This window comes from Carcharhinus amblyrhynchos, chromosome 11 (genome assembly GCF_965287045.1).
Source record: "Carcharhinus amblyrhynchos chromosome 11, sCarAmb.v2.hapA, whole genome shotgun sequence".
Lineage (NCBI taxonomy): Eukaryota > Metazoa > Chordata > Chondrichthyes > Carcharhiniformes > Carcharhinidae > Carcharhinus > Carcharhinus amblyrhynchos.
This window is the reverse complement of record NC_137334.1, coordinates 27,148,415-27,175,957: the sequence shown is the minus strand read 5'-3', so window position 1 is coordinate 27,175,957 and position 27,543 is coordinate 27,148,415. Positions and strand designations below refer to the sequence as shown.

General features: G+C 43.3%; 1 protein-coding gene across 2 annotated transcripts in view; it reads right to left on the bottom strand.

The window, feature by feature from the left end:
• Window positions 1–1,227: 1,227 nt before the first annotated feature.
• LOC145349685 (protein boule-like) overlaps window positions 1,228–27,543 on the bottom strand; it is a 163,547-nt gene continuing 137,231 nt past the window's right edge. For both annotated transcript variants that reach the window (XM_080198215.1, XM_080198213.1), the window contains exons 10-11: window positions 21,358–21,456; window positions 1,228–1,916 (exon numbers count right to left, since the gene is read on the bottom strand). In XM_080198215.1, the coding sequence (XP_080054341.1) occupies window positions 1,758–1,916; window positions 21,358–21,456 (258 nt within the window). In that variant the 3' untranslated portion in view covers window positions 1,228–1,757. The remainder of the gene's footprint in view (window positions 1,917–21,357; window positions 21,457–27,543) is intronic.

The following is a 27,543-nucleotide window of genomic DNA, read 5'->3' as shown; positions in this document are numbered from 1 at the left end:
TGGGAATCGTATTGGGCAGGGGACAGACTACGCAAAGGTCCATCAGCCTTGGGTGGATTCTTCAGTTTTGGGGCGAGTACATCCAGAGAATCCCACCCACTGTCTTCAATTCCTCTGAAATTTTTCAGAAATACAAGGAGGAAACAGAAATGTAATTTGAAAATGAACAGCCAAACTGCTGAATGAACCTGGAAGTGGTAACCAGTATTATTTGGGGCAATTAAACTTTAATGCTAATTTTAAAGTTGTGTTGAGCGTTCTGGCAAAATGCATTCAAAGCTATATTATTTCTAATACATTCCTATGTAGACTCCTTCCTGATGTGTACTCAAACTTGCAGCTCTGTGGGGTTCAAAATCCAACTATTCACAGTATTTATCAGCAGTTTGAGACACAAAACAGAATGCTGTTTACAGAATCTTCTACCAAAACAAGATTAGGATGTAGAGTGGATCTGACAATTTTAACCATTCCCACTGGGCAGGAAGTATGTGGCAATGGCAGCTGCCCAATTTACTGCTCCATTTCCTTTCCATTGATTTAAATGAAAAGGAAAAATTGGTGGTGTGCAAATCAGACAAACCACCCCCTGTTGTAGTTTCTCAGAACAGTTAAATGGTGGGAACAGTTAAATTGCCCCACTGTCTCAGAATTGACACAGGAAAGTTTGGATAGTGTCAATTTTAAAAAAATAAATCTGATATAAATATTTATATTACCTTGAGCAAATAGAGCTGAAACTTATTGTTAATAGAACATATGCACTCACAGATACCTCTGTCTTATGCTGAAACAATAAATGCACTTAAATGTTACCATATCAGATGAATATTCAGGATGCACCAATTTGTGTTACTTCTAGAACTCTAAGAATTACTTAACTATACCTAAGTTACAACTAACAAACTAAACTATAGTAAAACAGTAATACTTCAACATCATACTATATTAATCGTTTATCCTAGCTACATAAAAACATGACATTTTAGAAAAATATGTATAAATGGGCAACACAATAAATAAAAGGTACGGTGTGCAAAAGTAAGTGGTCCAAACGTCAGGGCTTTTTACTCAAGCCTTACACACTAAATAAACTATCCACATTGAGTGGGAAAGGGTAAAAAGGATCCCATCTAAATTAACTTACTATAATATTACAAAACATAATACTATAAATAAAAGATACACAAATGATAAAAAACTAATAGTATGAATCTATGTGGAAAATAGAAATAATAAAAAGGAAACAATGTAAAAACATGTAAACATTAAAAATTTTTTAAAAAATTAGAGGTGCGACATTCAAGCTCAGAACTGAGGCTTGTTTCTTTCTTCCTGTTAAATAAATTTCTACTTCAAACCCTCCTGCTATTCCTCAAAATCAGCATAACTATTGCTCTGTACCTAACAGCCACATATTATGCCTGGTCTGGATTATTTGCAACTTCTAAGAATTCACATTGTTGCCATGATTCTTAAAAATATTCTAGTTCTAACTTACACTGCAAGATCTCTTCAGTTTGAAGTATAAAATGCAGACATGCTCAGACATATTAACTGTGGCATGTTTGATAACATAACATTTTCCAATTTACAAACCAAGATGTCTTACTTATTTTAAGCCTACACTATTTAACCAAATAAATTTTGTATCTCTAAGAATCACTTTTTACATGTACTTTCAAAGATTAAGACTTGTCGATTATGTCTCCTTTCATACATATGTGTTCCAATCCAACAATGGCATTACAAATTCTTTACTTAACAGATTCAGTTGAAGAAGGTGGAGTAAGAATAGAATCTTCTGCTCTATATTCCTTCCTCAAATGATAATGTGGACTCCGTGTGTAACGAGGTTTTATTCCGACTGGCGGAGGTTGGGAAAAATTTCTTCTGACAGGATGTAACCTAGATTCCTGGTGGCAAAACACATAATACAGGATTACTGGCAACTATGTTTATTATTAAGTGCTGATACTGTTAGCCTAACTAATTGTAACATGAAACCTAAACTAATTGTAACATGAAACCAGATTTCATTCTCGGCCCCTTGCTTGGATAATAAAGAATATTAATTTCTATCATAGACAAAATGATTTCTCAATCAACTTGAATACAGTAACTTTCAAAACAAAATAAGACAATAATCTGCTTTAGCTATATACATATGAATAATCCCAAAACCAGTTAATTGGCTGTCTCCGTATTTTGTTTATGGTTACAAGGCTCAAAACTGGCCTTACAAATCCTACAATCAAAGCTTCAATTATTTTACTTAAAAGCAGAGATTAGTAAGTGGGTCTTCACTACACATTGCTTAAATGCTGAGATGAATAAAATAATTAGTTATTAAAAGGAAAACTAGTTAAATTCAGCTAACTGTTCTTTCCCTGTACCTCAATCATTCAGAGCACTGAAAAGACATTCTCCAATCGAACCTGTTTGAAGTCAAGCATTTGAAAATAGATTCTGGGGCTTTATATATTATGGATGTTTGTTTGATGCACTTAGCAATTGTTTTGGCTTGCACAGCAAAAAACTGTGCTCTTTTAAATGCATTTTTTTGAGAGGGCTTAGTTACATCAGTTACAATTTATTTTTGCTGTTTGCATCAATTAAAAAAATATATTTCTCTCTTGGAAGTTGTCTCTAATGTCTGACTAATATTGGATAAACAATTGCCGCAGTTTTGTTAGAAGATGTTCCTGGAACATTATTGCAGGAGAGGAAATGGATCACCTTCTTCCCCAGAGATGGCCATACGGTGTCATGAAACTAAGAAGTGAAAAACATGGAAGGAGAAGGCTAAGTGCTTCAATGCTGCATGCACCATCCATGGGAATACACCTACAGTGCCAGAACAAATCAACAAACTCACAAAACAGGGGAAAAGCAGGATTCTTCAGTGCTAGTGCATGCTTACACATTATCAATTATTAGTATTATAATGACTTCTTTCTTACTCTTGCATTTTTTAATTCCAGGAGGCACAGTGACACAATGATTAGTGCTGCTGCCTCAGTTTTTTGATTCCGGACTATGTTTGGGCAACCCAGAACCCCTATAGATATATATCCTGCCCAGGTATGCACCATGGAGAGGTTACTCTAATGACCCATTGGCACGCACTCATTGTCTCTAGAGAAAGGGAGGCAGGTGAAAGAAAGAATTTTTTAACCCAATCCTTCCTGGATATCCATTATGCTGTAGTATGCACTTTCCAATAATTGTCTTGTTTAACACATCTTTCAGCATAATGACACACAAGACAGTTCAACAATCAAAAGTTGATTAGGGGAGTCTCTTGGCAGGCAAAGGGATGACTGGTAAGTGGGAAGCTTTCAAAAGTGTCTTAACCAAGGTTTAGAGTAAGCACATTTCTTTTAGAGTGAAGGGCAAAGCTGGTAGATGTAGAATTAGGGGACCCTGGATGACTTGGGATGTGAGGCCCTGGTCTAGAAGGAGGAGGCAGATGACATGCATAGGTAGCTGGGATTAAGTGGATCCCTTGAGAAGTATAGAGGGTGTAGGAATAGAGTTAAGAGAGGAATCAGAAGGGCAAAAAGGGAATCTGAAATTGCTTTGGCAGATAAGGCAAAAGAGCATCTAAAGAGATTCTTCAAATACATAAAGGCAAAAGAGTAACTAGGGAGAGAGTAGGGTTTCTTAAAGATCAACAAGGTCATCTACGTGGGGATCCATGAGAGATGGGTGAGATTCTAAATGAATATTTCTCATTGGTATTTACTGATGAGAAAGGCATAGATGTTAGGGAACTAGAGACAGGATCTGTAGGCATTTAGAGAGGCAAGGACTAATTAGGGAGAGTCAACATGGCTTTGTGAGTGGAGAATAATGGGGGCAATTCTCCCAAAAGCGCTGAATTGGCAGTAAAGCTGTTCTAGATCGCGCGAGTTCTAACAGATCAGCTTCTCACCTGAATCTCCGCGCTCTCCAATCATGAATCTTAGTAAGAACCCATTTGTGCCAGAGTTTGACAGTTCTGGAGCTCTGTGCATGCGCAGTGGCCCCAAACTCTCAAATGCCTGTTTGCTGGCTCGCTCGATGTCTGGCCAGCCCAGGCAACTCCCCCCCCACCCCTCACTCGATGTCTGGCCAGCCCAGGCAACCCCCCAGCCCCACTGCGGTCCCCACAACAATTCCCAGGCTAGCCCTGATCCTCCCCCCATCCTGAACTGCCCTGAAGCCCAGGCCCCAGCAGTGGTGATCCCCCACGGTCAGACCCCCACCCCCTCCCCAGTTCACTGGATCACTGTCCTCCCTCCATCCCAGACCGATTCCAATGCAGAGTGGCAGCAGGACCCCCAGCGATTGTCCCTATGCCCTGCCCATCAGAGGTCCTGCCCCTTGGCACTGCCCAATGCATGATGGGCAGAGCCACGGTGCCCCTTGGGCAGTGTCAGGGAGCACAGGTTGGCATTGCCAGGGTCCCCATGCCCAGGGGGCACCAACCCTCCACCACCCAACCCCTGGAGGACCCCGATTGACACCCCCCTCATTTCAGTACGGTCTCCCACTAGCTCCCTGGCTGTGGGGAGCTAGTCTGAATCTGCCGGAATGAAGCACTCCTGGTGGGGTGGGGGATTTGATCAGGACCTGAAAGGTCCCAATAATTAACTAATCTACATATTTAAAATAGATTTAAAATAAGCTTTAAATTACTTACAAGCCTTCCTGCTGGTTTCCAGCATGTATGGCTGGCGACTGCTCGCCAGCTCTGGGAGAGGCGGATGCGTTTCTCACGCATGCACAAATCCCTGTTCAAGGCCGCAGGCGCGCGTCTCCAGGTTGGACCCGCCAGAAAAGTGGCAGGCGCGAATGGTAGAATCATAGCCCTTTCTTGAAGGGATAACCAAGAAGGTAGATGAGAGCCATGCAATCAATGTTGTCTACATGGACTTTAGCAAGGCCTTTCGCAAGTACTGCATCGTAGGTTGTTGTGGGATCTGGGGTTAGGTAGCCAGATGGATACAAAATTAGCTTGATGACAGAAGACAGAGACTGGTTGTAGGGGGTTGTTTGTCAAACTGGAGGCCTGTGACCAGCGGTGTGCCTCAGGGATTGGTGCTGGGTCCATTGTTATTTGTCATTTATATTAACGATTTGGATGAGAATTTAGGAGGCATGGTTAGTAAGTTTGCAGATGACATCAAGATTGGTGGCATAATGGACACTGAAGAAGATTATGTAGGATTGCAACAGGATCTTGATCAATTGGGCCAGTAGCTGATGAATGGCAGCTGGAGTCTGATTTAGATAAGACGTGTTGCATTTTGAGAGATCAAACTAGGGCAGGACTTACTCAGTTAATGGGAGAAGGCTGGGGAGAGTTATAGTACAATGAAGTCACAGTGGTGCAGACAGCATTTGGCATGCTTGGTTTCACTGGTCAGAACATTGAATACAGGAGTTGGGAAGTCTTGCTATAGTTGTACAAGGCATTGGTAAGGCCACACTTGGAATACTGTGCACAGTTCTGGTCACCCAATTATCGAAAGGATATTATTAAACTAGAAAGAATACAGAAAAGATTTACTAGGATGCTACTGGGGCTTGAGAGTTTGAGTTATAAGGAAAAGCTGAATAGACTGGGACTTTTTTCTGTACAGTGGAGGAAACTTAGGGGTGATCTTCTTGAAATCTATAAAATAATGAGGCACAGATCAGATATACAGTCAACATCTTTTACCAAAGGTAGGGGAGTCTATAATCAGAGGGCATAGGTTCATGGTGAAAGGGAAGAGATACAAAAAGGTCCAGAGGGGCAATTTTTTCCACAAAGACGATGGTGAGTGTCTGGAACAAGCTGCCAGAGTACAGTAATAGAAATGGATAAAATTTTGTCTTTTAAAAAAGCATTTAGACAGTTACATGGGTAAGATGGATACAGGGGGATATGGGCCAAACGTGGCCAATTGGGACCAGCTTAGTGGTTAAAAATAGGGTGGCATAGACAAATGGGGCCGAAGGGCCTGTTTCCATGCTGTAAATCTCTGATGCGAATCACCTTTCTCTCTTCAAAATATGTATGACTGTTAACTGCTGCGGTGACTTGAGAGCAAAGAAGGAACTTCTTCATGCAAATAAATAACAACGTTTAACAACCCAGTGACTCAACAGAATGTAATAACTATGAAAACAGGAGCACGAGGAAAACAAGTCTTGCTTTTACAGATCATCCTCTTGTAGACCAAAAAAATTCACAATGGGGAGGGTGAGGGGGCGCAATCTTACCAAAAAATTCTTAACACCAAACAAAAGTGAAAATGGGAGAGTTTCAGATTTTTTTTTGGTGAGGCTACATGTGAAATCTTACCACTTGGATACAATCTGTTTCCTGCCAGTAGGGGCAGGGGGGCGGAGGAGGAACCTAAGCTCACCGGAAAGCCAGCTGCTCACAGCAGAGGGTGCAACTACATATGCGCAGATCTCTGTTCTGTTGCATCGAAGAAAGACATCTGTTAGTCACCTCCCCCCTCTGGCTATCCACCACCACCCCCCTGCAAATTAGGTCCTGTATCTTCAGATCCCACCTCTTGGCACTGCCTGGGTGCCCAGTGGGCAGTGCCAGGATATCCAGTGGGAATTGTCAGGTTGCCAGGCTAGCACTAGCCCCCATGCCCCCAATGAGCTGGGGGACCTCAATGGTCTCCAGTCCTACCAGCGAGGCTATCACATCAAATCCCTTTAAATGGGGACCTTACGTGGATCCTCACCAGTGAGGACTTTCACTGACAAGGCCGCTAACGCAAGTGAGCTCCACTAATGCATATCGGGCTCATTAATAATACTTAAATCAGCATTAACACTAATTCAAATGTTGAGATCAGTCTCATGCCCTTCCTGGGTGTGAGGCTGATCTCGCTGGAAATCTGGGTCTGGTAAGATCGCGAGAGATGAGAAACTGGGCGCGAACTCGATTTTTCGCCACTCGTGCAATCTTACTGGCTTGCCCTGCCCATCGACCGATGGGATGAGAAGATCGCCCCTTGCTTGGTACCCTCAAAAGACACCAATAAAACAATTACATAAGAGGAGGCCTTATAAGAACACTTTATACTTAAAGTGACACTCTATAAAACTTTTTCCCCATTAAATTTCAAACCTCTATCTGTCACAATCACAATGAAAGTAATGTCTTAACCATACAAAAGTCTGTCAGGAGCTTTGCATTTGTGTTGCAACTTAGCAATACCACTAATGCATCTTGCATTTGGAATTGTTGGTACATTGAGAATCTGCACATGAACATTCCTCTTCTACTCTCCCAGCAGAGTCAACTGGCACACCACCTCTCAGTGAATGTCCACAGCAACATTACCTTCAGCCATGTTATCTGTAATAGTTGCTGACTCTGAAACTTTTCCTGACTTCGAGTCATAACGTAAACGAAATGGGGCGGAGGTGGGCTGGATTTTACCAAAATAATTCTAAGTTTGGAATGTACATAAAAATGGGAGTTTCAGATCCATATTTTTGGTAAGGCCACCAGTCAAATCTCATGCACTCTGTGCAATTGAAAAAAACCCTGATCTGATTTTTGCCTGCAAGGGAGGACCGGGGCCTAAAGTGCCCAAACGCTGGCTGAGAGCAACAGAGGACATAACTGCGCATGTACAGTCTTTGTGCTCTGACAGCTAGAGACCTGTCACTGTCTCTTCCGGCCCCTGTGGCTCAGCATTCCCCCCGCCATGGAGCTCAGCATCTATTCTTGACATTCCACCCGCCTGGAATATGATCCCCCAAAGAGTTTGGGGTTTTAGTTCAGACAGACAGCATAGTTGGTACAGGCTTGGAGGCTGAAGGGCCTGTTCTTGTGCTGTAATTTTCTTTGTTCTTTGAGATCCAGCACATAGGCCGGCACGGTAGCACAGTGGTTAGCACTGCTGCTTCACAGCTCCAGGGACCTGGGTTCAATTCCCGGATTGGGTCACTGTCTGTGTGGAGTTTGCACATTCTCCTTGTGTCTGTGTGGGTTTCCTCTGGGTACTCTGGTTTCCTCCCACAGTCCAAAAATATACGGGTTAGGTTGATTAGTCATGCTAAAATTGCCCTTAGTGTCCTGAGATGTATAGGTTAGAGAGATTTGTGGGTGGGATATGGGGGTAGGGCCTGGGTGGGATTGTGGTCAATGCAGACTTGATGGGCCAAATGGCCTCTTTCTGTACTGTAGAGGTATGAATTCTATGAATAAAGTCATAGAAGTTGATGGCATGTAAACAGGACCCTTTGCCCATGCTGCCCTTTTCTTTTTAAACCTGTAAGCTAGCCCCAGTTGCCCAAAGACAAAATTGTACCCGGCTCTACTGACCTCTGGCAGCTTGCTCCAGACACTCACCACCATGTGTATGAAAAAATTGACCCTCTGGACCCTTTTGGTCTCTTCTCTCTCACCTAAAACTTATGCCCTCTAATTTTAGACTCCCCTACCTTTGGGAAAAGATATTGACTATCTATCTTACCTATGCCCCTCATTATTTTATACACCTCTAAAAAATCACTCCTGGAGGAAGTACCGAGGATGGCAGGGGCATAGAATGTATTCTGGATAGGTGACTTTGGTGTCCATTGGTAATACCACCACACAGGCCGAGCTGGCCAATTCCTGAAGGACATAGCTGCTGAAATGGAATTGCAGCTGGTGGTGAGGGAACCAACAAGAGGGAAAAACAGACTTGACCTCATCCTCAAAAACCTGCCCGCCATGGATGCGTCTGTTCATGATATTATTGCTAAGAACGGCTACCACACAGTCTTGTGGAGACAAAGTCCCGTCTTCACATTGCAGATAGCCTCCATCGTTTTGTGTGTCACTGTCACCATGCTAAATGGGATAGATCTTGAAACTCAAGACTGGACATCCATGAGGCGCTGTGGACTATCAGCAACAGCAGAAATGTACTTAATCATGATCTATAACCTCAGGGTCCAGCACGCCCTCCATGCTATCACTACTAGCTTGCCAGGGAGATCAAACTTGTTTTAGTGAACAGTTCAGGAGGGCATGTTACTACAACACCAGGCATACCTAAAAATGAGGGGGGATTTTCCCAGTCCCGCCTGCCACGGGACTGTGCAAAGGTCCATTGACCTAGGGCAGGATTTTCCGTTTTTGGGGCGAGCATTGCCAGAAAATCCCACCCGAAGTGTCAACCAGGTGAATCTACAAGACAGGACTACTTGCCTGCCAAACAGCATAAGCGCCAAGTAAGGTTGATTGACCATGATAAATTGCCTCTTAGTGTCGGGGGATTAGGAGGGTAAATGTATGGAGTTACAGGGATAGGACCTGGAAGGGATTGTGATCAGTGCAGGCTCAATGGCGTCCTTCTGCCTTGTAGATTCAATGATAATAGACAGAGCTAAGTAATTCTACAACCAACAGATCAGTTCAAAGCTCTGCAGTCCTGCCATATCTAGTCATGAATGATGATGGACAATTAAACAATTCACAGGAGGAGGAGGCTCTATAAATATCCCCATCCTCAATAATGGGGGAGTCCATTACATCAATGGAAAAGAGAAAGCTGAGGCATTTGCAACAATCTTCAGCCAGAAATGCCAGGTGCATGGCCCATCTCACCTTCCTCTGGAGATCCCTAGCATTACAGATGCCAGTCTTCAGTCAGTTCGATTCACTCTGTGTGATACCAAGAAACAACTGAAGGTACTGGATACTGTAAAGGCTATGGGTCCTGGCAATACTGAAGATGTGCTCCAGAAATTGCCTACTGGCAAGCTGTTCCAATATAGCTATTACACTAGCATCTATCTGGCAATGTGGAAGACTACCCAGGTATGCTCAGCTACAAAAGACACAGGTTAAATCCAACCAATTACCACTCCATCAGTCTATTCTTGATCCTCAGTAAAGTGATGAAAGGGGTCATCAACGGACGCTCAGTTTGGGTTCCGTCAGGGTCACTTAGTCCCTGACCTCATTACAACTTTGGTTCAAACATAAAGAGTTTGAATGCCAGGGGCAGTGGGAATTAGGGGGAAACTCTCTGCTGTTGGAGTCATACCTGGCACAAACAAAGATGGTTATAGTAGTTAGAGATCAATTAATTCAGCTCCAGGACATCACTGCAAGGGTTCCTTAGGGTAGTGCCCAAGGCCCAACAATCTTCAGCTGCCTCATCAATGATCTTCCCTCCATCATAAGATCAGATGTGGAGATGTTTGCTGATGACTGCACAATGATCAACACCATTTGAAGCAGTCCCTGTCTAAATGCAGCAAGACCTGTTCAAATTCCAGGCTTGGGTTGACAAGTGGCAACTAATATTCACGCCACGCAATTGCCTGGCAATGGCTCACTGCCCCTTGACATTCAACAGCATGACCATTGCTGAATCTCCCTTTATCAACAATCTGGAGACTACCATTGACCAGAAACTCAACTGGACTAGCCATACTATGGCTACTGTTATGAAGTTGGCGTTTGTAAAATTGTCTGTTAAAAAAGTGATGTTTAAAAAAAAATGCAAGAATGCAGAGAGCAAAGTGAAACATTTGTATCAAGAGGCCAGGCAGTAGTGTTGCCAAACAACAGACTATTTTTGAATTTTAGCCAGTTTAAATTAGGTATTTGGATACCAAACCCCTATTGAATTTGAAATTGATGATTTTGGCAACTGGGAACCAATCATATTGTAGGAAATATTGATAAGGTCATCAGGGGTATAAAAGCCAGGGAATTGGCTCAAACTCGGAGAAAAACTGTAATCACTCACAGCTCTGAGAGAGACAGAGACAAGAGACAGGGAGAGAGAGAGACCTTTTGGCTCTCATAGCTACAGTTATAGAAATGGCCAGGAAGAGGCCATTTGGCCCTTTGAGCTTGTTCCGCCATTCAGTATGATCATGGTTGATCAGCCAATTTAATAGCTTAATCCTGCTTTATTTCCATAACCTTTGATCCCATTTGCCCCAAGTGCTATATCCAGCCACCTCTTGAATACATTCAATGTTTTGGCATCAACTACTTCCCGTGGTAATGAATTCCACAGGCTCACCACTTTTTGGGTGAATAAATATCTCCTCACTGTTTTGAATGGTCTACCCTGAATCCTCAGACTGTGATCCCTGACTCTGGACTCCATTGGAATATCTTTCCTGCATCTATCCTAACTAGCCCTGTTAGAATTTTTTTAAGTCCCTATGAGATCCCCCCATCATTTGCCTGAATTCCAGCAAAAATAGTCCTAACCTAGTCAATCTCTCCTCATATATCAATCCCGTCATCTCCAGAATCAGCCTGGCAAACCTTTGCTGCACTCCCTTGAGAGCAAGAACATTCTTCCTCAGAAAAGGAGACCAAAACTGCACACAATATTTTAGGTGCTCTTTGTTAACTCAAAATTGTTTCAAAACTTGATGCAGCACTATTTTTAAAATTTAGATACTTCTCCAAACTTTTAAAATCCAGAGTTATTCAGTAAGGATGCAGCTGTTATAAAACTCCTGGCCTTACCATGGCTCTGTATAATTGTAATAACACATTCCTGCCCCTGTACTTGAAACCTCTCACAATGAAGGTTAACACGTCATTTGCCTTCTTTACCACCTGCTGTACCTGCATGCTTACTTTCAGTGGCTGTGCACAAGGACACCCAGGTCCTGCTGCACACTCCCCCTCCCAATTTACAGCCATTCAGGTAGTAATCAGCCTTCTTGTTTTTGTTTCCTAAGTGAATAAACTCACATTTATCCAAACTATACTGCATCTAGCATTGATTTGCCCACTCACCCAACCTGTCCAGATCATGCTGAAGGATCTCTGCATCCTTGTCACAGTTCACCCTCCCATCCAATTTGGCATCATTTGAAAACTTTCAGATGTTATATTTTGTTTCCTCATCCAAATCATTAATATGTATTGTGAATAGCTCGGGTCCCAGCAGATCCCTCTGGCACCCCATTAGCTACTGCCTGCCAATTTGAAAAGCACCCATTAATTCCTACTCTTTTCTATCCATCTCAATACACTATCCCCAATCCCATGCGTTTTAATCTTGCACAATTATCTCTTATGCGGGACTTTGTCAAACGCTTTCTGAAAGTCCAAATATGTCACATCGATTGGCTGCTCCTTGTCAACTCTATTAGTTACATCTTCAAAGAATTCCAACAGATCTGTCAAACATGATTTCACCTTCATAAATCCATTCCGACTTTGATCTTACCACTGCTTTCTAAATGCTCTACTGTAATGTCCTTGATAATGGATTTGAGAATTTTCCCCACGACTGATGTTAAGCTTACTGGTCTATAATTCCCTGTTTTGTCTCTACCTCCCTTTTTGAATATCTGAGTGACATTAGCTACCCTCCAATCTGCAGGGGCTATTCCAGAGTCTATAGAAACTTGACTACCAATGCATCCACTATTTCTAGACTCACTTCCTTAAGTACTCTGGGATGTAGATTATCAGGGCCTGGGGATTTATTCGCCTTCAATTTTCCCAGCACCTCTTCTCTACTAATATTGATCTCCCTCAGTTCTTCCCTCTCACTAAATATTGCATTTTCCAACATTTCTGGCATCTGAGTTGTCTCCTCTTTTATGACGAAAGAACCAAAGTATGTATTTAGTTGCCTGGCCATTTCTTTGTCTCCTATTACACATTCCCCCATTTCTGTCTGGAGGGGACCTACATTTGTCTTCACCAACCTCTTTCTCTTCATGTATCTGTAGAAACTCTTGGTGTCAGTCTTTATGTTCCCTGCAAACTTATGTTCGTACTGTATTTTCCCCTTCTTAATCAATCTCTTGGTTTTTCTTTACTGAATTATAAACTGCTCCCAATACTCAGACCTATTATTTTTCTTGGCCAATCTGTATGCTTCTTCCTTAGATGGGATACTCTCTCTAATTTCCTTTGTAAGCTATGGATTGGCCCTCTTACCCATTTAGCTTTAGTGCCAGTTAGGAATAAACAGTTGCTATAGTTCCCCATGTGTTTCTTGAATGTTTGCCATTGCCTATACACTGTTATCCCTTTAAATAGCTTTCCTCAATCTATCAAGACCAATTCATGCCTCATATCCTCAGTTTACTTTATTATGATTCAGCACCCTAGTCTCCGAATCAACTACTTCACTCTCCATCTTGATAAAAGTTATCATGTTATGGTTGCTCATCCCCAAGGGGTCTCCTACAGCTAGATCGGCAATGATTCCCTTCTCATTACACAGTACCCAGTCTAAGATGGCCTGCCCTCTAGTTAGTTCCTCCACAGATTGATCAAGAAAACCATCCCGTATACACTCCAGGAATTCCTGCTCTACAGCATTGTGGCTAATATGATTTGCCCAATCTATGTGCAGATTAAAATCACCCATGATCGTTGATAATTCCCTTATCACATGCATCTCTAATTTTGTGTTTAACGCCATTCCCAACGTCACCACTGCTGTTTGGTACATATATAAAAGACCCACTAATGTTTTTGCCCTTGGTATTTCTCAACTTCACCCATACAGACTCCACCTTGTCAGAGCTAATATTCTTTCTCAATATTGTTTTAATTTCCTTTTTAACTAGCAGTGCCACTCCACCACCTTTTCCTTTATGCCTGTCTTTCCTAAATATTGAATACCCTGGGATATTCAATTCCCACCCTTGGTCTGCTGCAGCCATATCTCTGTAATCCCAATTACATCGTACCCATTTACATCTAATCTGCTTGATTAGTTCATCCACTTTATTGCAAATGCTCTGCGCGTTAAGACAAAGAACCTTTAAGCTTGTCTTCTTAAATATGTTTGCCTTGCTCTCAATATTTTTCTTTACAGCCCTGTTTGAACTTTGTCCTTGGTTTCTCTGCCTATCACTTTTCTTATTCCCTTTTCTATCTTTTGTTTCTGTCCTTGCTCCCTCCTTCTCTGACTCCTTACTTCCCACTTCCTGGCATATTAGTTTAAACACTCCCCAGTTGCTCCAGCAAACAATCCCCCTAGGACATCAGTCCCAGTAACCCGCCCAATTTGCACAAGTCCCACCTCCCCCAGAACCAGTCCCAATGCCTCAGAAATCTGAAACCTTCCCCCTGACACCATCTCTTCAGCCACAGATTTATCCGATATATCCTGTAATTTCTACTCTGACTAGCACGTGGCAGCACCAATAGTAATCCATCTGAATAGCAAAGATACTAAAAGAAGACAGAGTCCTAGACACAAGAAACCAGAGAAGACCAGAAGACTCTGGAAGATGCCAAACCTAGTTATAATTTCGAGAGTGACTAAAAATTGTATTTTTTTGTTAATAAGTGGGAGTTGTAGTTATCTGAACAGCATTCCATTAGAATAGTGTTTTATTCAGTTTGCTAATAGTTAACTTGTTCACTGTTGGATAAATAAAATGCTATTTGTTGAATTTTTTTTAAGAGAAAGTCTCAGGTAGTTATTTTAGATTTAACCACAAAAAGTTGTTGAAGAGCAGATTGCACTCCTTCTCACACATTTTAACAGGTTATGAGGTGAGGTATTCCTCTTTGAGTTGTCAGGCGTTAGCTCTCATAGTATTTCATAACATTATCACAGTAGGTCAAAGGCTAGGAAGGAGTAACTTATCTCCTGACTCCCCAAAGCCTCTCCACCATCTACAAGGTACAAGTCAGGAGTATGATAGAATACTCTTCTCTTGCCTGGATAAGTGCAATTTCAACACTCAAAAAGCACAGCAACGCTAGAATGAATCAGCCTGCTTTATTGCTACCCGTTCCACAAGCATTCAATACCGGCATCAAAGAATGGGACCATCCATAATTCCGAACAATGTGAAGATATTTACACAAGTGTCTCATCAATAAAATATTTTTCTTTCCTTTATGGTAAGAATTGCAGTCTTCACAAAACATTAAACCCCTAACTATCCTGGGATTGCAAGTGGAATTTGCCCATTGCCACCCTACTTGTTGCTTTAATGGCCATCATGCTCCTGATCCCTCACTGTCTCCCTCTCACAATCAGCCTTGCATCCTTGCTGTCTATAGCTAGGAGCAGGGCAGTGAGCAAAGGGTCTAAGGGTTGAGAATGGGGTAGTGAAAAAAGCGGTGAATATGTGTTGACTTCCTGTTCCAGGCATGATCAATGGCACTAACCTCTTGTTTCAGTGTGGCAGGAGATATAATGACGTGCAAAATGGCAGAGTATTGTACAAGATCACAATTCACAATGCATTTCGTGCCACCACACTGAACCAGGAGGTTGGTGGCACTAATGTCATCGTTATCGTTATGTGCCTTGAAGTAGGAGTCAGCACACACTTTTGGCTCTGCTCCCTATCCCTAACGTGACTGGCACCACATCCCTCTAATCGCTTTGCTCATGACCCCACTCACACTTTGAATCACAGACTCCCATAGTGCAAAAGTCTGCAACGATGCATGAAATGCCCTGACCTGCCCATCTAATCCCACTTACCAGCACTTGGCCCATAATCTTGAATGTTATGGCATGCCAAGTACTTATCCAGGTACTTTTTAAAGGATGTGAGGCATCCCACCTCCACCACTCTGCCAGGCAGTGCATTTCTGACAAGTAAAAACATTTTTCTCAAGTCCCTGCGAAACCTCCCACCCCTCATTTTTTAACTTGCGTTGCCTCAGAACTGAACTTTCAGCTAAGGAGAACAGCTGCTCCCTATCCACCTTGTCCATGCCCCTCATAATCTTGAGCATCTCAATCAGCTCGCCTTGCAGTTTTCTCCGCTCTAACAAAAACAATCCAAGCCTACTCAACCTCTCTTCATAATTTAAAGTGTTCCATCCCAGGCAGCATCCTAGTGCATCTCCTCTGCACCCCCTCCAGTGCATTCACATCCTTCCAATAATGTGGTGTCCAGAACTGCACTCAGTACTCCAGCTGTGGCCTCACCAAAATTTTATACAACTCCAAGATGACCTGCTTTTGTAATCTATACCCCGATTGATAAAGGCAAGTACACCACATGCCTTTTTCACCACCCTATTTATTACCTTTCCACCTTCAGAGATCCATGGACAAACACGCCATGGTCCCTTTGTGCTTCAGAACTTCCCAGTGTTTGACCTTTCATAGTATACTTCCTTGTCAAATTATTCCTTCCGAAGTACATCACCTCACACTTTTCAGGGTTAAATTCCATCTGCCACTTATCAGCCCATTTGACCATCTTGTCTATATCTTCCTGTAACCCAAGACACTCAACCTCACCGTTGACCACCCGGCCAATCTTTGTGTCATCAGCAAACTTACCTATCCTACCCCGTGCCCCCCCTCCCCCGCATAGTCATCTATGTCATTTATATAAATGACGAACAATTGGGGGCCCAGCACAAATCCCTGTGGGATGCCCTAGGTCACAGGCCTCCAGTCACTAAAGTAGCCGTCTGGCACCACCTTCTGTCGCCTACTGCTAAGGCAATTATAAATCAATTTTGCCAGATCATCCTGCATCCCATGTGCATTGACCTTCTTATTAAGTCTCCCATGTGGGACTTTGTCAAAGGCTTTGCTGAAATCCATGTAAACTACATCAACCGCTCATCCATACACTTGGTTACATGCTCAAAAAATTCATTCAAATTTGTTAGGCATGATCTCCCTTTGACAAAACAATGCTGACTATCCCTAATCAAACCTTGCCTCTCCAAATGGAGATGATTTTCTCTCCTTCAGAATCTTCTCCAGTAATTTCCCAGCCAGACTCACTTGTCTGTAGTTCCCTGGATTGTCTCTACAACCTTTCTTAAATAGTGGGACCACATTAGCTGTTTTCAAGTCCTCTGGCACATCCCTGGTAGCCAGGGAGGAGTTAAAAATTTGGGTCAGAGCCCCTGCAATTTCCTCCCTTGCCTCCCACAACAGGCTGAGACACAATTCATTTGGACCTGGAAATCTGTCCACTTTTAAGCCTGCTAATACCTCCAATACCTTGTTACTCCCTGGGCTAATTTTCTCTAGAGCCTCACAGTCTCTCCCCGAGTTCCATAACTACCTTCCCATTCTCATGAGTGAAGATAGATATGAAATGTTCATTTAACATCCTACCAACGTCCTCTGCCCCCACCCACAGATTTCCCCCCGATCCCTAATGAGCCCTATTCTTTCCCCGGTTATCCTCTTCGAACTGATATACTTACAGAATAGCTTTCCCTACGTTTAGCAGCTAGTGCTTTCACATATCCCCTCTTTGCTCTCCTAACTGATTTCTTAAACTCCATCCTGCACTTCCTGTACTCCATTAATGCCTCCGCAGACTTAATACCCTTACACGTGTTAAAAGCCTCTCTTTGCCTTCTCATTGTATCCTGAATACCTCTAGTCATCCATGGTTCTCTAGGTTTGTTACACCTTCCTATTAACCTAGAGGGAACATGTTGAGTGTACGCTCCCCATTTTATCTCTGAACACTCCCTACTGCGCTTCTGTAGATTTCCCTACAAGTAACACATTCCAATCTGCCATGGCCAGATCCTGCCTAATTTTGTTAAAATCTACACTCCCCCAATCCAAAACCCTTTTCTGCAATTTGTCAATTTCTTTGCCCATAAAAGACTTGAATTGAACCATATTGTGGTCGCTATCACCAAAATGTTTCCCCACCAACACATCAACCACCTGTCCAGCTTCATTCCCCAGAATTAGGTCCAGCACAGCTCCTTCCCTTGTTGGATCCTTTACATATTGACCTAAGCAATTTTCCTTTATACATTTTAAGAACTCTACTCCATCTACATCATAACATAATTGCTATCCCAATTAATGCTGGGAAAGTTGAAATCGCCTAATATTATTTTTACATCCCACTGTGAATTGTGCACGTATTGGCTCTTCAATTTCCCACTGACTATCTGGGAGTCTATTATAAACACCTAGCAATGTAGCTGTCCCTTTTTTATTCCTAACCTCTACTTGAAGCTTCATTTAATGCCCCCTCCAAGATATCATCTCTCCTTACTGCTGTAACAGTCTCCTCAACTAATAATGCAACGCTTTCCCCTCTTTTACCCCCTCCTCTGTCCCGCCTGAAGATTCTATGTCCCAGGACATTGAGTTGCCAATCCTGCCCCTCACTCAACCATGTCTCATGATGGCTATTATATCATAATTACATGTGTCAATCCTCACCCCTAACTCATCTGTTTAACTTTAATACTGGCATTAAAGTAGAGGCACTCCAGCCTGGTCTTAATCCCTTGAAAATGCCCCTGTATTCCTTCTGACCTGACTGCTTTTTCTATGTTATGCTGTGTCCCTATTCTGCTACCAATATGGGTCCCACCCCCGCCAAACTAGTTTAAACTCTTCCCAACAGCACAAGCAAACCCACCAGCAAGGATGTCAGTCCTGCTCTGGTTCGGATGTAGACCATCCAGCTTGTACAGATCCCACCTTCCCCAAAAATAGTCTGTGGTCCACGAATCTAAAACCCTCCCTCCTGCACCAACTCAAGCCACGCATTCGTCTGTGCTATTGTCCTACTTCTGTACTCACTGGCTTGTGGCAGAGATTACAACCTGAGAGGTCTTGCTCCTTAGTCTATTGCCTAACTCCCTGAACTCTTGGTGCAAGACCTCATCCCTCTTTCTACCTTTGTCATTGATACCAACATGTACCATGACCTCTGCCTTTTATCAACACTTTTCTTGCTGCTGCCCACTACACTTATTTAAATATAATAAGAAGTCTCACAACACCAGGTCAAAGTCCAATAGGTTTATTTGCAATCATGAGCTTTCAGAGCACTACTTCTTCATCAGGTGAATGGGAAGGTGTGTCCACAAACATGGCATATAGAGGCAGAGACACAATTGCAAGATAATGGTTGGAATATAAGTCTTTACAGGTAATCAAGTCTTTACAGGTGCAGACAGGTGCAAGTGGAAAGAAGATAATCATAGGTTAAAGAGATGTGAATTGTCTCAAGCCAGGATAGTTAGTGGGATTTTGCAAGCTCAGGCTGAACGGTGGGGGTTACAGGTAGTGTGACATGAATCCAAGATCCTGGTTGAGCACTACTCTCCAGAATCAGTTGCATTCTTGGACACACGCATCTCCATCAAGGGCAGTCACCTCAGCACTTCGCTCTACCGCAAACCCACAGATGACCTCACAATGCTCTACTTCTCCAGCTTCCACCCTAAACACGTTAACGAAGCCATCCCCTATCGGACAACCCTCTGGAAACACAGGATCTGCTCAGATGAGGAGGAACTCAACAGACATCCACAGACGCTGACACACGCCCTTGTGAGAACGGGGTTTGGGCGCTCAACTCATTGATCGACAGTTCTGACATGCCACAGTGAAAAACCGTACTGATGTCCTCAGAAGACAAACTCAGGACAAGACCAGAGTACCCTCGTCATCCAGTACTTTCCCAGACAGAGAAATAACGACATCTTTTTCAGAGCTTTCAACATGTCATTGATGAAGACAGGTACATCTAACATACTCATGTGACTTGGCCAACGTTGTCTATCTCATATGTTGCAGGAAAGGATATCTCGAGGTGTGGTGCATCGGCGAGACCAGGCAGATGCTACGACAATGGATGAATGGACACCACGCGACAATCACCAAGCAGGAGTGTTCCCTTCCAGTCGGTAGCACTTCAGCAATCAGCCTCCGATCTTCGGGTAAGTGTTCTCCAAGGCAGCCTTCAAGACACATGACAACGCAGAATCGCTGACCAAAAATTAATAGCCAAGTTGTAAGTGCACGGGGACAACCTCAACCGGGATCTTGGGTTCACGTCACACAACATGTAACCCCCACCACTTGACCTGGCCTTGCAAATCCTACTGTCCTAGCTTGAAACAATTCACACCTCATTAACCTGTGATTATCCCTCTCTTGACTCACACTGGCTGTAAAGACTTAAGAACATAAGAACATAAGAAATAGGAGCAGGAGTAGGCCATCTGGCCCTTCGAGCCTGCCCCGCCATTCAATAAGATCATGGCTGATCTGTCGTGGCTCAGTTCCACTTTCCCGCCCTCTCCCCATAACCCTTAATCCCCTCTCTTATCAAAAACCCATCAACCCGCTTCTTAAAAATATTTAGCGAGGCAGCCTCCACCACTTCAACGGGCAGAGAATTCCAGAGATTCACCACCCTTTGAGTGAAGAAGTTCCTCCTCAACTCCGTTCTGAACTGCCCCCCCTTTATCTTGAGGCTGTGCCCCCTAGTCCTACTGTCTTTTTTGAGCGGGAAGAGTCTTTCCACCTCTATCCTATCCATCCCATTCATCATCTTATACGTCTCAATGAGATCTCCCCTCATTCTTCTAAACTCTAACGAGTACAAGCCTAGTTTATTCAGCCTCTCCTCATAGCTCAACCCCCTCAACTTGATTACTCGTGAAGACTCGCATTCCAACCATTATCTTGCAATTGTGTCTTTGCCTATATATGCCATGTTTGTGAACCCACCTCTCCACTCACCTGATAAAAAGCAGCACTCTGAAAGCTCGCGATTCAAAATAAACCAGTTGGACTTTAACCTGGTGTTGTGAAACTTCTTACCGTGCTCATCCTTGTCCAATGCTGGCATCTCCACGTCTTGTTTAAATATGTTTATATTGCATAATATTATGGACAGTCCTCTATTTTTGTTGCAGGCAGCTATTTGTGGTTGGCAGTGACACTGCAGGCACTGCGATTTCATGTCCGGTTGATGTGCCTCCTGCAAATGCAGTGGCTGTAATTACCTATGGGATTTAAACATTAATTGACCGTTAAACTTTCCACAGAAACTTAAATCTGGCAACTAAAGATGCAAGTACTCAAAACCATGTGATAACCGTCGCTGAAATAGCAATCAATCTCTCTGGTCCGTAAAGTGAACAGTTTAAATTATTCAATTTCATTTCTGGATGCTGTCAATTATTATCAAGCGATTTCTAAAAGTGCCAATTTTTAATAACTTTCTTTTTTTAAACCTGATTGACATGGCTCTCATTTACCCTCTATCTCCATTGTTCCTGTTTCGTAGTAACTCATCAGGTAAAAAGATCAGTGTTGGCCCCTACATTTACTAAGGCTCCAAATATCTTCATGCCATGATCACTTTGTATGTGCAGCAAGTTATGGCTCAAATTTTTCGTACATTGAAGAGTAAGAAAATCTAACTAATGGTGCATGCTGTAAAAATTCTCACTCTATTAAGATCTGGCCAATTGTCAAATGAAATAGGTTCCACCCACAAATCACTAACACAAATTCTTGTTGTGGGATCACATCATGAGGGAAGAGAAATAATCATTGTGTTATGCTTCTTTCCCTAAGATGGGTATTACCTGGGAGAAATCTGAATAGTAAGGGAGGAAAAGCATGTTCCTACCTTCACTTGTTCTTGCTGCATCACAGGAGCTGCTACTGCCATAGGGCTTTGTGTGTAAACTTGGTGGTATGGTGCTTGAACACTGTGATCAGCGTAGGGCTAAGGAGCAAAAAGCTATATTATTGTACAAAGTATACACTATACAATGCTCTGCCAAAATCCAAAATTGTGAATATTCACAGAACTCCTTGTTTCCCATCAAGAAAAATCATGGTTACATCTGTTGAAGTAGGGCAAAATTTTCAAATGTGTTTTTAAATATACCAAAGCACCACCATACCCTGACCTCAAGACATTATCACTTCTGTGGTTATCAGCTATTTGGAGCTCTAAGTTTTACTTCAGATCTTCCAATGGAAGGTGGTAATGAAGTGACCAAGTGTTGAAAGAAGAGATGTGTGAGACAGTACTGACACACAATTGCCATCTCAGTTCCAATCTACACAAACTCTGCACCTTTATTGCATCACCCTACAGGTATCAACCTTAACTCAGTGGTTGCTCTTTCGCCTCTAGGTCAGAAGGTGACCAATGGCTGGAAGTGACTGGAGCTTAGTAGCAGATAATCGCAGTTTGACAACTGACAAGGGATAAACACAGCTCAGAATCAGAGTGTGATAGGGGTCGGTACATTACCACTTGCAGCAACAAAGAGAGGTTGTAATCAGCAGAAGGGACGCCGAAGGTTTGACTGAAGGGCTCAGGGAAGAACTGCTCTTACATTTAGCCCAAAGAGGAGTAATTGTTAAAGTGCTTAACTGCTGGAGCTGGTCACCTGCTTTCGTTTCATAGAACATAGAACACTACAGCACAAACAGGCCCTTTATTGCCAGATAACTCAGCTGAGAGCTGTTTAACACAGAACCCCACAGTTCAATTAGAAACTTGATTTGAAAAAGGAAGTATCCTATCTTCAAGATGGGATACACACACACCATATAACCCACTGGGCAAGTTGAGGACATTTTCTCAATTTTTAATTCGCCAACTTTTTGTGGTGATTAATATTGAGGTGGAATTCCACAGGAGGCATATAATGAATACAGAAAGGACAAGGACTGAATAATATGCTCCTGCATGGAGGGCAGCCTTTCAAACACAGGGCCTGCTGTTCAAACGCATCATATAAAACCTTATTCCAATAATGCATGGAGGATAGGTTTAAGGCCTAAAAGTGAACTTCTCATCAAATTCGATGGAGCACAGATGTCTGGCATCTGAGGTTGTTAGCCATGACCTGGTACAGGGTCACAGCCAGGACTTTAAAGAGTACTCTGGCACAGACAGTGTCAGGGGACCCAGCAAATGTCAACATGGAGCAGAATTCATCAGCCTTTTTGTATGGGAAATATATTTGCTGGCATTTAAGGTAAGTGTGCATCTGTTTAATAATGGACATGTCCAAAGTTACCTTTGTGATAAGGTGATATTGAGAACAAAGAAAATTACAGCACAGGGACAGGCCCTTTGGCCCTCCAAGCCTGCACCAACCATGCTGTCCAACTGAACTAAAACCCCATACCCTTCTGGGGACCCTTTGTTCCCATCCTATTCATGTATAAAGATATTCTTAGATATAAACATACAAATTTTAGGATAGGTTTATGGATGGAAAGGGAATGGTTTAGGTTAGAGGGTCATTGCTTTTTAATTGGTCGGCGCAACATCGTGGGCCGAAGGGCCTGTTCTGCGCTGTAATGTTCTATGTTCTAAATTAGGAGTAGGCCACTCTGCCCTTGAGCCTGCTTCGCCATTCAATAAGATCATGGATGATCTGATTGTAACATCAACTCCACATTCCAAACCACCTTCGATAATCTTTCTTCCCTTGCTGATCAACAATCTATCGGGCTCTGCCTTAGAAATATTCAACAACTTTGCTTCCATGTCCATTTGACGATCGGTGCTCCAAAGACTGATGTCCTGCCAACAGAAATCTCTGTCTTAAATGACTGGTCTCTTCCTTTTAAATAGTAACCTTGAATTCTGAATTTTCCCACAAGAGGAAACATCCTTTCCACATCCACTCTGTGAAAACATCTCAATCAATGTCTTAAAAGGTTCAATCAAGTTGCCTCTTAATCTTCTAAACTCCGGTGGAAACAAGCCACGTCTGCCCAACCTTTCCTCATAAAACAATCTACTCATTCCTGGTAATAGCATAATAAACTCTCTCTCTGAACTGCTTCCAGTGTAGCTACATCTTTCCTTAAATAAGGACACCCACATTGTATACAGTGTTCCACATGTGGTTTCACCAATGTTCTGTACAACTGGAGCATAAGCTCCCTACTTTCAATTCCCCTCGCAGTAAATGATAACATTGTATTAACTTCCCTAATTACTTGATGTACCTGCACAGTAGCCTCTTGCCATTTGTGTACCAGGACACCCAGATCAGGTGCAGTCATCTGCAGTTGAACAGCTCAAATTTCAGCAGACCTGGGGCAGAAGGGGGAAGAGAGGGTGTTGGTGGCTGATTTCTTAACCAGGTTGCAGGTGAGGATTAGGTAGTTTGTAGCCTCCCCCAGTTAAAATACAACCTCCTGCAATCACAGTCCCGATTTCTTTCGGCCTGGACAGATGGTGAGGACATAAAAGGCACCCCAGGGAATCAACCTCCAGGCCACCATCCACATACTCCAGAGTATTGGGGTAGGTAGGGTGAGAGAAGAGACAGGAGACCAGATGCATTTTCCCCTATCAAACAATCTAGATACTTCTAGACCCTGGGGAAAGGTGGTTAGGTGGGAATTCAAAGACAACCCTGGGGATCAGCCTCCAGAGTGTTGTCCATGTTTCCCAGGGTGTTGGAGGGTGGATTGCCCTCCTCCCCTCAGTCGAACAGCCTTGAGAAAGGAATGAGGAGGAGGTTCACAGACATCCCAGCAGATCATTTGATGGCTGTTGTTTGCATACCCTGTAGCATAGAAGGATGGAATCAAGTGTAGCCTGCTCCATTCAACAGCTGAAGGTACATCCTCCCTCAATCAAAAAGCCTGATTTCTCTTCAACACTGGGGAAGAGAGAGAAGATGGGACTCAAAGACACCTAGGGATTAGTTGTGTATCCAGGGCATGGCAACTGGTGGGGGAGAAGGGGAATCAACAGCTGCCTCCCTTGGTCAAACAGCTCAAGGTGTAGCATCTCACAGTCATGACAGCCCAGGTTTATCTAGATCCTGGGGCAAGGGGTATGGGAACTTCAAACTCCAACTCCGGACCCACAGTTGGATACACGGCCTGGGAGCATTCTTTTTGAACATTAACAAGTTTTTGCATCTTAGCATAGGGGAGCTAGATGTTACTAGATGCTTTCCTCCAGAGATGCCTGGGCCATCATGACAAGAGGACAGGCAGCAAGAAGAATAAAACTGGACTCTTGATTTAATAATGACTTCCTGCGAACCTTCCTCCCTGCTGCTTCAAACAGACAGGATCACTAATGTCATCCAACGGAAAGAAAAGAAATCCATCTAAAATATTCAGCCTGGGGGGAGATCGCTGCTGAGGTCAGCAGCATTGTGTTGGTGTAGTGCATGCAGTCTCAATGCCATAAGAGGCTCAATGACCTCATGAGGTCACCAAGGGTGAATAAGTCCCCAGTGTGTCTAAGTTTGTGCCATGTGCTACAGGTTTTGGGCCACGTAAGCTGGAGATATGTGATTTTGACTGGAACTCCACGACAGCATGGTGGAATGGGCATTGTTGTTAGTACTGAGGTCAATGCACGTTTGTCACTTTGGTTCAGTTACAGGATGGGGGCCTGTGCAAATGAGGAAGGTGCACAGCATCTAGGCTGCCAAGCATTAATAATATTTATAATGCGTAGGTGGGATGACATCAAATAAATTAATAGTGCTAGTGATTGCAATGCTATACCTATTTTCAAGAAAAGTGTGCCATAGAGGTTTGACTGGAGGAGGTTTGTTGTACTGACTTACATTTGAGGAAGAGGCTCTTATGCTATTGGAATTGAAGCAATTCAGGTCCGCTGGCAGAGGTAAGACAGGAGGAAGGCTTCAGTCTGGAGAGATAGCATATGGCTAAACTGAGAGGAAAGAGGGATAGGGCAAGTGTGAGGTGGACAGAGGTTTGGCATGATTCAATGAAAGTCAAAAATCTTGAACCAAAGCTAAAACCTAGGGAAACTTCATACTCAGAAGCTAGTTGTTGCTGCAAGTGTGCATAGTGTCTGCATAGTCTCATCCCTCATGTTTACATATGCCTGAAATGTTGCTGAGCATTGTGCCTTTGCGTAGTTGTGGCAAGATTTGTAATGACTGCTAACCCCCTTACTTATGTCTCTGTCATCTGACCCTCCCTCATCTACATACCATGCCATTATTCCCCTCCGAGGATGAGAAAGAACTTTTGGAGGTTGCAGCATCACATCCTCCCCTCTATACAAGCATCAGCACAGATTCTGGCGCCTCAGCTGCAATTAACACATCAGGATGAGAGTGGGCATAGTCTGGGGAGGGTTGCCAGTGGTGGAACAGGCTTCAGGCAGTTGGAAAAATATCCATGGTGATCCAGGAACTGATGATGAATCTCTGGAATTGCCCATGAGGCAGCAGATGCTAAATATTTAGCAAGAGGTCTGTGGAGGTTTGGTGGATATACCAGTGGGGTTGCATGCTCTGGCCTGTGTTGTGGAGGTGGCCATCCAGACGTATGCACTGTGATAGCCCACTCTTAGGAGCTTTCTCCACGGACAGACTGCCAAATGTTCTGGGGGGATAAAACAAGCATTGCACATGCAATCGTGGATATGCATTCTGACCTGTACACCATTGCCCTGGCTCTGAATTCAGGGGCCCTGACTCAGGGCAAAAACAGACTGGGAGCATAAGCAACTGCCTGAGGCCTGTTCCACCACTGGCAATTTCCACAGGCTATGCCGACGCCCTCATCCCAAAGTGTTAATTGCAGCTGAGGTGCCAGAACCTGTGCTGATGCTTGGACAGAAAGAGGATAGGACCTCACAGGAAGGCATGGAGGACCAAATGGAGATAGCTGCAGAGAATGAACATCAACTGAAAGCAACGCTAAGGGTACCTCTGCTTGGGGAAGCATCTCCTCTGTCAACCTGCCATTAACACAGTCCGTGTCCAGTGCTGTGGTGACAGAAGATCCTCCTGCCAGTCAGAAGCAGTTTTCCAATGTGGCAGCTGTTCAAGTGCTCAGCTGCTCAGAGGGCGCTGCCAAAGTCATCCAAAGCATAGAAGTAGCAGATCAGCAGATTCCCTCTGATGCAGTTGCAAGTGAGGGAGGAGCACTGTGCCGGTGCACTCAAATGCATCAAAAGAAAATCCACAGTAATGCCAAATGAGCCGTGAGTGCATTCCATATGCCTGTTAATGCTAAGTCCCATAATCAGCATGTAAATAAACCCTGATCTCTTTGTTTTTCATGCCAAGGTATTTTTAAAATATAGTTTAGCTGTGGAACTTCTTTAAGGAGATAGCTTTATAGTTTGAAGCAGACAGGGTACATCAAATGTCAATAATTGTAGACAGGATAAATGTGTTGAGAGGATGGTGATGTGAGTTTCACATTCTACATGGAAAAAAGTTTCGACCATGCCATGTACACACCTCTGAGATTGGGAGTTCAGAAATAATTGAAAGGAATAGGAAGATAGTACAGCTTATCAAGTGGGTAAAGAGTTGGTGTAGCGGGAGGGTTCCAGATCTCTTCCAAGGCAAGTGGGACTTGTAAAAAAAGGACAGGTTGCGTCTTAACTAAAGGGACAATGACTTCCTGGTCGGGAGGTTAGCTAGTGCAACTCAGGTGGATTTAATCTAATAAGGCAGGGAAGTGAGAACTATAATGACTTCGATGAGACCCATGATGTGGGGCTCTTAAGAGTATGAGCTCTCTGACAGAGGTCATAATTACCTGCCCAAAGAGGCAGCCTCACCTGTATATAAATATGGCAGTATCAGGTTCATTTGTACTCCTGATTCTGGCTTTTTACCTGAAGCACTTCAGGAGTGGAATGAAATTTGTGAAAAAAGGGAATCTGATGCAAGAACACCGGCCTCTGAAATATAAATGACAGAGATGAGGCTCAGTGTTGTCAGTGATTAATAAGGATGGAGAATATGTGAAGTGTAGTGTACAGAGAAAGACAAATCATAAGGACTGAATGGGGGTGTGTGGTAGCACAGTAGTTAGTACT